The 10,918-nt window shown below is 37.8% G+C and overlaps 1 protein-coding gene across 2 annotated transcripts; it reads left to right on the forward strand.

The window, feature by feature from the left end:
* Window positions 1-1,905: 1,905 nt before the first annotated feature.
* On the forward strand, window positions 1,906-8,538 carry LOC122660400 (protein-lysine N-methyltransferase EEF2KMT). 2 transcript variants are annotated; one of them, XM_043855697.1, is made up of 10 exons: window positions 1,906-2,138; window positions 2,283-2,352; window positions 2,610-2,747; window positions 2,936-2,999; window positions 3,112-3,187; window positions 4,651-4,735; window positions 5,166-5,222; window positions 5,700-5,816; window positions 7,516-7,586; window positions 8,022-8,538. In XM_043855697.1, exons 1-10 carry the CDS (start codon window positions 2,041-2,043, stop codon window positions 8,443-8,445), a joined length of 1,200 nt encoding a protein of 399 aa, XP_043711632.1. In that variant the 5' UTR covers window positions 1,906-2,040; the 3' UTR covers window positions 8,446-8,538. The 2 variants fall into 2 exon arrangements, with proteins under 2 accessions (XP_043711632.1, XP_043711633.1); XM_043855698.1 differs by having other exon boundaries at window positions 3,115-3,187.
* Window positions 8,539-10,918: the final 2,380 nt, after the last annotated feature.

Here is a 10,918-nt window from a genome sequence, read left to right on the forward strand (position 1 = left end):
TCTATCTCTCTTGGTCTTGTCACACATTCTCCTCAACATCCTCATCTCCGCTACACTTATTTTATCTATATTACTCTTCTTAACTGCACAACATTCCGCTCCATAAGTCATGGTTGGTCTTATAACTGTCCTATATAATTTTCCTTTAAGCTTAATAGGCATGCGTTTGTCACATAACACTCCTGATACATCTCTCCGCTTCATCCAATCCTACTTTAATTCTGTGGGAAACATCATCCTCTATATCATTCTCTTTGTTAATGGTTGACCCTAAGTATCTAAAGCATTCACTTTGTGGTAGCTCTTGCTCCTCAAGTTTCACCACTTCATCACCTCTCTTGGTTTGACTGAAGTTACACATCAAATACTCTGTCTTTGTTCTGCTTAACTTAAAGCCTCGTGATTCCAAGCTTGATCTCCATAACTCTAGCTTTGCATTAATCCCTTCCACTGCCTCATCTATCAAAACAATATCATCAGCAAAAAGCATACATCAAGGGACCTCATCTTGAATGTGCCTGGTTAAATCATCCATTATGAGTACAAACAAATAGGGGCTTAGAGCTGATCCTTGATGTAACTCAATTGTAATAGGGAATTCACTACTTTGACCCTCTGCAGTTTTAACACTCATCACCACGCCCTCATACATGTCCTTGATTATATCCACATAGTTACTTGAGCTCCTTCTCTTCTCTAGGACATGCCAAATGAGCTCTCTAGGGACTCTATCATAGGTCTTTTCTAGGTCAATAAAGATCATATGGAGATTCCTTTTATAAGCTTTAAATGTTTCCATAAGTCTCCTTAAAAGGTAAATAGCTTCTGTCGCGGATTTCCCTGGCATAAAACTAAATTGATTCACCCATATAATAGTTTCTCTTTTTAAGTGAACTTCAATGATTTTTTCCCAAAGTTTCATGGTATGACTCATTAGTTTTTATGCCCCTATAGTTATTGCAGTTCTGGATATCACCTTTATTCTTATAAATTGGGACTACAGTGCTTCTCCTCCACTCATCTGACATTTTCTTTGTACTTAAAATCTTGTTAAACAGCTTGACTAGCCAAGATATCTCCCGTGCTCCTAAACTCTTCCACACTTCAATTGTGATCTCATCCAGCCCCGGTGATTTCCGAACCATCATCTTTCGTAGGGCCTCTTTAACTTCGGCTTCACCAACTCGTTGTAGATGTCCATGACGTGTGTTGGTTTCAAGACAATTCCCCTCCACTTCCGAATCCATCCTATCGGTCAAGGTAGCTCCATAGTAGGTTGTAAAAATATTCACCCCATCTCGCCATAATGTCCTCATCTCGTATTAGTACTCGATCTTCCTCACTCTTAATGCATCTAACATGATCCAAATCTCTGCTCTTCCTTTATCTTATTTTGGCTATTCGATAAATTGTATTTTTCCCTTCCTTTGTATTAAGTTTTTCATAGAGGTCATCATATTTCTTCGCTTTTACTTTCTCCATAATCTTCCGAACTTCTTTTCTGGCCGCATAATATCTCACTTTATCCTCTGCCTCGTTAGTCCTTTGCCAAGTCTTAAAATGAGCTTTCTCAGTCTTAATGGTTGCTTGAACTTCGTCATCCCACCACCAAGTCTCTTTAGGGGCCAGACATATACCTTTTGAAATCCCTAGGACTTCTTTAGCAACCTTCTTAATACAAGTCGTCATCTCAGTCCACATCTTGTTGGGATCTCCCTCAAAATCCCACTCTCCTTGTAGAGCTATTTTACCGAAAAATGATTCTAAGAGAACTTCTTGGAATCGGCCCCATCTTATCTTATCTTAGGGCACACCTGTTTCCGCTTCTTACGTTGCCTCGTACGTAGGTACATATCCAAGACCATGAGTCCATGGGGTCTATGTTGCAAACCTACGCCTTAAAGCAACGGAAATACGGAATGGAGCGCTATCGTTACCAAACTCTGGTTTGAAGTGCGCTTGAAGGGTGGCGGACCTGAGACAGCAAACAGCTGAAGCTCAGAGCAGAATAGTTCGACGAAAATCCTAAGAGAAGTTTTCATGGACGAAGACTTCAACCCTTCAACCACTGCGTGTCTCCATTTGGTCTCTGCTTTCCTCGCTATGGAACCCACAGATTGTCTAATCTCTTTGGCAAGGTACCGATTATTTTCTCCATTCTTATTCAATTTTTTTTTTAGGTTTTATTAAGTTTCCACTGCGTGTGTTATCTGTTAATGCTTCTTCCTTTTATTTATTTGATCTCTTTATTTGTACTGCTGTACTGTTACAATTACATTTAGAGAATGTGGTGGAGGGTCGATTACAATGGAAGTTCAGAGTTTCATTTGGGAGGAATGTATAAATAGAGCTGTAAGTGTCCATTTGCATTTTGGTTTGTGATATAAACCTTAACTGGGGCAATTTTCCAGAGTTGTCAATTTTCTGGTTGATGCGCATCTAGGCATGTGGGTTCGTTCATATTTGGATGATCAATGAGAAGTTGCTCAAAGTAAAAAAATGCAACCAAAAATGTAGAGCTGATAGTGATGGGACCCATAAGGCTTATACAAAATAGGTGGAGTTGTTGTCCTGGATTGTGTTGGAATGATTTGAGTTTTTGCCTGTAGGCGTGCAATATTAATCGGCCGAGCGATTCATACATAAAGAATTTTCTGAAGAAGGTCATTGTGGATGTTGAATCAAACTGTTCTGATGTGCTCGATGGGTTATATGAACAATATGCGTATTATTTGACGGCATTAAAGGTTAGTGGTAATTATTGCACAGCCAATAGAATTGTATGGTCATCTAAAACTAAAAGATTAAATTACATGACAAAGGAAATTATTATGTTTCATGACAAGGATCATTTTAAATGCTTCTTAAGACAAAAACTAATTTTTTTTGCAAATATTTAAGGACGAATGGCTGTTTAAATTTTTTTTCTCTGTAGGATGATAGTTCGATGATTGCCAATAAAAGGGTGTGCAAAAGCATTTCATTTCTCTTCCCTGATGGTAGGTTATGTTATTCATGTGTCACTGTTATTGCTGTCAACCCCCCCCCCCCCCCCTTTTCTGTTCTGATGTTTACCTTTTCTCCTGCCCCATCTCTCTCCTCACTTCTCAGAAGGTCCTAGCCGTCCAACGTCGAAATTGGTAGTTCCACTGCGATGTTCTCTTGACATGCTTGAAGGAGATACTGGGTATGCTTAATTATTGTCATTTCCAGATGGTTTTATTGACTAGTGTGCTTTAAGTTGGAACAATATAATACTAGGTTATGAAATAACTTACTCCCCACCATCTTGTGCAATTCCATAGACCTTCTCAACCTGCTTGATTCTGTTGGAGTTAAACATGTGACACAAATCCACAATCAAGTTGCTGACTTGTTTCTATAGAAGTGTAGTCCACTATAAAGAATCTTAATGTTATGGAGTGGTCTATTTTCCTTTTTCATCTAGACTTGAGTTTGTTAGTGTAGGGGAGTTTGTAGAAGTTTTTGTGACACTGTAGGGGCTAGAGCATGTTATGCAAGTGTGCATTCTGCATTTCTCGCAAGTTTCTCATAATTGTTATACTTGTTTTCCTATCATAAAAGTTTTCAATACTATTAGAACACAGGGCAAGAAATTTATAACCACAGCATTTTGATAATTGTCTGGCTGTTGGCATGATGGAAATGAGTTTCTTTTCATAGTGGGCGAGACTTGGCCCAATGGTCAAGTTGCGGTATTGCAACCATCAGGTTGTGGGTTCAAAACATGGAATCAGCCTCTCCATGAAACGGGGGTAAGGTTGTGTGCATTTTCCCCTTCCAGACCCTGCAGTAGCGGGAGCCTCATGCACTGGGACGCTCCATAGGGGGGTGGGGATAGACTCTTAGCTTCCTACAAACTATGTGAATGAACAGTTTCAAGTCTCTTTTTATCTCAAAAATGAAGTGAAGCGCATTCACTCATAAGGTTGTTTAGATTGTCATTAGTGTTTTTTGTTCTTCTTTCTTAGATAGATTCAATCATAAATTTATGTAAGAAATGAATTATTAATTTCTTTAGATTCAATCATAGATTTATGTAAGAAATGAATTATTAATTTCTTTTTTATAGTTTCCTGGCATGGTCATCATTATGAGAAGGACTAACTTTTAGGTTCTGATTAGTGAATTTCTTAATTTTTTGATCATTGCTTGTGGATTGCTAAAGAAGTATTTATGTTATTACCATCTTTTTTTCCTTTTCTTTTCTTTATTTTTAATATATTGCTCTGTATAGGAATGTTTTCAGGATAGAACTACGTGTAGACTGAAAGTGACTTGAGAGAACTGGTGATAGAAGATATGGATGGCTTGTTGTCAAAAGCAAATATGAATTTAAATATTGTTGACTGGGGAAATAGTGTTTAGCTCCCAACCCCGTTAATTGGGATATGGTGTAGTTGAGTTGAGTTGAGCTGTATAACCATATCTTCAGGATAAGTTTTCACTTCATTTTGTTACTTCTCCTTTGAAGATTTGTACTGCATGGGCAGACAATTGTAGTGGTGCACATGTTTAACAGTTTGCTCTTAGCTAAGTCAGTTGGAGCTGCTTTTTGTTAGGATTTCCTTTCCTTTTTCTGTGGCTGGGAAAAAAGTGACGTTTGATTCCTTATCACTTGTTATACAGATGTTCCATTTGGCCTTCAAGTCTTTTCTTATCGGAGTTTATACTTTCTCATCTTGAGTTATTCTCTAATAAATCGTGTTTTGAGGTAAGGCAACAATACTTCAATTCCTCATCCCCTTGGTTTAATGAATAATGTTGGTGCACATGAAAGATCTGAAATCTGTCACTGGCCTACAGAATCGTTTTCCATACTTGCTTGGTTGCCTGGTCACATCCCTGAATATGGGGATTGCATCCATTGGCAAAAACTTAATTTGATGCAAAGCTTTCTTTGGTTGTTGTTTTTTTTTTTTTTTTTTCAATTCCTATTTTCATTTACCTATTATCTTAAGTTGCTATTGACAATCTCATTTGGTTCTTATCAATAACTATTACTATTTTATTGTCTTCTTCTCCCTTGCCGTGTTGCTACTATTATTCTTCTTTTAGCTTAGTAAGTTTTTTATGAAGAGCAGCTTGACATACTAAAAAATTTCTATTCTTCTGATTTGTGCTGGATATTTGTTGAAAAACAGGTTGGTTCGGGTGTTGGTTTAGTCGGCGTGATTCTTGCCTATGTGAAAGCCAAGAAGGTTTGTCATTTGGAACTGATATTTGTGAACACTGAAATCTGGATTACCTTGTATACTTGGTGTGCATATGCTTGTCAATCCTAACTATTTGGTAGATAGGTCCTTTCTTATATTGCACGTTACTCTGAACATCATATAAATTGGTTGTCCTTAAACCATGCCTTCTCACTGCCAAATGGAATTGGGTTATGTTCAATGCACTGGATGGTCTGCATTCTGTATTTTTTGTCATGATGTGCCCAGTAGGGATGCACCAATGCAGTTTCATAATAACATAGTAACTCATTTATTGCATTGTTATTCTTTCCCCTTGTTGGGACTTGAATTCAATAAAATCATCGTTCTACCAAAAAATAGAAAATTATCACATTGTTACCTGGTGTCTCAAAAATACATTGACAATTATGATTAATATTTCTTTAAGACCTTGTATTGTCTAGCATGACAGGGTTCATGATAGTGGAGCCTTTTCTGCAGGTGGTACTGAGTGATGGTGATTTTTCAAGTTTAGCAAATCTGAAGCTTAATTTGGAAATGAACCAGTTGATCACAGGAACAGATATGCCAGACAGGACACTCCAAGATCCAAATTTGGTGAGTCATCGTAATGCTACATATAATTATTCTTATTTATTTCTTTTCTTTTTTGATGAAAGCGGCATTATTTCATGTCACTACAACAGTGCAACCCTGCACAATTGAGTGGGGACCAGAATTTACTTGAGCAGGTCCTCCATGATAATGCGAGTTATAGTCCAAACTTTTCATAGTCCCCATGATTCCAAAAATGGACCTCTACAAGAAGATCTGACCCAACTGTAAACTTTGGCTGCATAAGAATACCCATTGAAATTGAACATAAGAGAGAATCCCGGATAGGAACCTAAAGCCGAAGAATTGAGCCATTGAGGGGCAGTGTAGACAAATATGACCTTTCTCTTTCAGAACTTAATGATAGAGTCAATGAATAAGCTGCTGAATATATCCAGCATAGGCAGTTATAACCAGAGGATTTTTTTTAGGGTGGGGTGGGGGTTGCTATAGCTCAAGCAGACAGCGCTTTTTTTATTCTTCCTCAGGATGTTGGTTCAAGTCTAGTATGATTGATAACTTCCTCTATAAATGGAGAAATTGGAATGAGATAAGTAGATTTTGACTAAATCAGGGCTTTTAACAATGAGAAAACATCAACTGACTCAACAAACATTTGAGTTACATAGCAGTTTCAATCCTTTCAGACCCATGGAACCCTCATTTTATAGTGTTTTTCTGAGAAGGTTTTGCATCTGTGGGCACTGCCAATAGTGTTGAAAACCTGAATGCATGTTGGCTGATGGCTTGACTAAAGAAGGAAAGGTGTTGAATCTGGTGCACTTCGCAATTTGTTGGTCCATTTCGAAGGAATGAAATTGGGGACTTTGGTACTCTAGCTTAATGAATGTCTGGTGGTTAAATTGGTGACTGTCACGTACCCCTGAACCTTCATTTAGTTTCTTTCATTATTTTAGTTTCCTAGTCAGTTTATGTTACCTAATTTGTTAAGGATTGGGTTAGGCCTTTCCTTTTTAGTGTTGAGTCTGTTTTTGAATCTTCGATATAAGTTTGTAAAGGGCTACGGCCTTGTACACGAATTTGATTAATGAGATTGAGAGAGGGGGGAAAAAAAACGTAGCTTTGTGCGATGCTCCATGAGAGAGTAAAGTGAGATGCCATTGGTGAGAGACCAAAATACGGTGAGAGGCTGTGAGTGAAAGACTCTGAGAGAGACTACCCTATCTTCTTCCTCCCTTTTTTTATTTTTTGTTTTTTAATTTTATTGTTCTGAAATTTCCTGCAAATCTGAGAACTGATCGAAGTATTTACTGCTGCTGGACCTGAAGTTTGTGATCCTCTTGTGGACTGGTCATCACTTGTGATTGGTCTACATTACAAATTCTTCAATACACTAGTAAGAGATTAGGATGTGATAATCTGTACTCCTGTGTAGCAGGCTTTCTTTTATTTGGTTTTTCTTTGGGGGTTCAGTTCTTAGGATTCAGATTTTTTTGTTCCTTGTTCCTGTCCCGTCTTTCTTCTTTCTCTTTTTAATAAAGGTCTTCTCTCTTTAGATTTAATAAAGGAACTGGAAGTGTTTATCTCACTAATTTTCCTTGGTTTGAGCACCTCATTTTAGTATGCTAGCTTGTGAACTTACCATATTATTGTACAAAATATAGTGCAATCTACATTGAGAAAAATATTTTGAACAGAAACTCGAATAGAATTTCTAATTTCTGTCAGATTAAATTTTCAGATGGAGTGCATACATTTGTCATGGGAATCAGCATCAGAAAGTCGACTTCGAGCTTTCAGGCCCGATATAGTGTGAGTTGTTCTATTTAAGGATGACGGAGACTACAATGGGTTTTTAATTATGCTTACGCACTAACCCCCCCCCCCCCCCCCCCCCCCCAAATGGTGAAAAAAACACACACCTCAAAAGGGAGGGGGGTGGGAGTTGCCTGTGTTAGGAGCTTTGATCATCAGATTAGTTTTCCAAATTAAATGGGTCCATCAACCCTGATCAATCAAATTTCTCTTTTTAGAAGGTTTCCTTTGCCTGTTCATATCTTTCTTGACCATCCTAGGAGTCCAATTACTTGGACAAGTAGGTTAGGTGGTTTGACTGATTGTGGTTTTCAGTGCCTATAAGCATCAATACCAGAATTATTGTAGTTTCTCGTCGCTTTGACTCTTTTGCTTTTTTTTTTTTTTAAAAAAAAAACAGTTGTTACATCATTACTTCTCTTTATTCCCCAGGTTGGGAGCAGATGTAATTTATGATCCAATATGCGTGCCACATCTAATTCGAGTACTTGCCATTTTCTTGAACCCGGATAAATCAAATCCCTGTCAAAGAAGAGGTGCTCCTGATGATAATGATCTTGCATTTGGTTCATGTCTAGGAAGAACAGTCTATGGTGATGCTTCAAACACTAAATCTCAGTTTGATACTTCAAAGAAAGGCACGGTGGCTTATATAGCTACTGTAATACGCAATCTAGACACATTTCATTGCTTCCTCAAACTATCAAGTGAAAATCATCTCTCTGTTGTAGATATAACTGAAACTCAGAAGCCATTGGAATTGCTCCCATACATGCAATCATACAATCGCTCCAGTATACGACTATTTTCTATTTCCTTTTCAGGTGATCAAAATTCCGGCATGGTTGCTGGATGACCGTAAATCTGGATCCAAGAATTTTGAAACCTCTTTTTTTGGATCATATCTTTTAATTTGATCCATGTTTTTAGCTCTTTATGTTGTAGTTTATGTTTAACTCACCCTCACCAGTTTGTCCTTGATTTAAAGTAAACTTCTTTTTTAATTTTCTTGGGGCTTGTAAACCATAAGCATTGTATCATGATTGTTTGGTTAAAGGAGGTGTTCCTTTTGTTCCCCAATTATTTTGTTATTGCAGTTTATACTTTCTTGTCTGATAAATCTTGTTTATGCTACTGCAAATGTTGGTGTATGTGTTTTGCTCTATAGTTGGGGAACAGAAAAACAGTCTGAAACCTATAATGATTAGCCTAAGAATCTTGTCAAATATACTTTCTCAAAGTCATTGTTTGGTGGAAATCATGCTCACTAAAATAAAATTTTCCATTCATTGCAACCAACAATATGTTTTGTAATTGGGTTCGTTATTCCACATGGAATTCTGTTGCTCTCATTTTATCTTGGTGAATGGAAAAACAATATTCCTTGAAGTTTTTGTTTTCTGCAATGCAATTTGTTGGATTATCTAAATAGCAGTATTCCAGGATGGTTTGGGTGTTGGTATTGCATTCATGAAAGTCTCTAATCATTTGATTTGAAACTCATGCATATTGGAATAAATGATAATAGCCCTTTCCAGTTTAAGAATTATGCTACCTTTGGCTATGAATCAATTTTCAGTGATTTGTAACATTTCCTTACACCCTAAAAAAAAATATTAGGCATGCATTGGAGTTGGACCTGGTTTACTATATACATTGCCTTAGGTGCCTCCTTGTTTGTTCAGCATGGTCCCTGGATGAATTTTGGTACCTTTCAAATTTTTTGTCAAAAGCAAGCAGATTGGAAACTATACTGTATTCAGCTGGAGTTTGAGCGCATACTTGATGTCACTTTTCGATACGACTTTTGAAATTTAAGGCCTCTATGATTGGCTAAGTATTATATATGTTTGGTACTTTCCTAATATAGGTTTCAGGATTATGGAGCATTAGATAGAATACAGTAATGGATCATTAATCAAAATTTGGTGACTAATTAGAGCATGGTAACCTGCTGTATCTGATGGTCAACTGGAAGTCATGAGTTTCATCTGGATTAACTGTTGGTTTTCCTTTTTCTTTCGTATTCCCTCCATTTTTTGAGTTAATGTTCACTTATAGATTGTGAATGGCACCAAATTTATCCGAAAGAAGTTTCCTCACTACCCACACTGAAACATTGGCACATGTAGCTGTGATGTGGAGGATTGTTTTGATCATCTTGGCACAGTGTCCCCTTATATACATATAAAGAGCAATTTAATTTTCCCATAGAAAAAATCATATTTCTCAAGAACAGTGTAAATCAATGATGAGACTATGAATACTAGAATAATGGTTATCTACTATGTAAATTAGCTAATATAAGCTGGATCACAAGTGTTGGGTTCTTATATTCTACCCCGCTTAAAAGAAATTTTAGTCATCTAAATTTGCATACCTTAAGGCTGAAAAAGATATGGTTTTTTCTCGTTGATGTTAGCCTCATGCTCCGATGTAGCCTCTTCTAAGGAGGGATCAGGATCGTCTCCAGGGAGGCCAGTGCCCAGGGGGCATCCAGTGGTTGAGCTGTGACACACACATCTCGGTGCACGCCTAGAGATGTGTGTGGCACAGCCCAACGGCTGGCAGCACCCTGGGTGTGCTGGGCTCCCCGGAGACGAGCTAAATTCTCGAAGGAGTGATGTAGCCACAACACCCTCACTATTGGAATTACCTTGGACCTTAGAACTTATTCTTTCCAATCTAAAATCTAACCAGATTGCTCAACATAAGTCAATTCTTCTCTAATTTCGATAGGTTCATGATCCAAGATGTGTGATGGGTCAGGTTCATACATTCTTGGTGAGGTTCTAGGCATCCCATCAAAGTGGCCAGGGCGATGGCTAGACGACAAGAGGGGAAGAGGGAGGCAGAACCATAACTAATTAACCTTCCACTATTCCACTATTAGGGAAACCAGTAGATTCAATTGTAATAATTTGTATCGATTACCTTGTATCAATGTATCCCAACGTATCATAGTAGGTTAAGAATTCATTGCCTAAATAACAAATGGGTAAATTACACGTCACCTCCTGGTTTTTAAAACGAAACTCAGATCACCCCCATGGAGACACCCCTCCCAAGGGATGTGTCCCTTCCGGAGACGCAACGAAAAAGTCAACACCATACCCCTTGGAGACACCCTTCCCAAAGGATGTGTCCCTTTAAGAGACACAATCAACTTCGATCAAAACTGACCAGTGTCGAATAGAACAGAAACACACAGGAATTTTGAAACTTCATTTTATATGTTCTCGGACTTATCCGGTCAACATATAATTTTAGTAAGAGTGGTGTCTTTTTTAGTTCAAATGTTTCTATTGGGGATAAGAGAGCCTTGAGTA

The sequence above is a fragment of the Telopea speciosissima genome, chromosome 4 (assembly GCF_018873765.1).
Source record: "Telopea speciosissima isolate NSW1024214 ecotype Mountain lineage chromosome 4, Tspe_v1, whole genome shotgun sequence".
Lineage (NCBI taxonomy): Eukaryota > Viridiplantae > Streptophyta > Magnoliopsida > Proteales > Proteaceae > Telopea > Telopea speciosissima.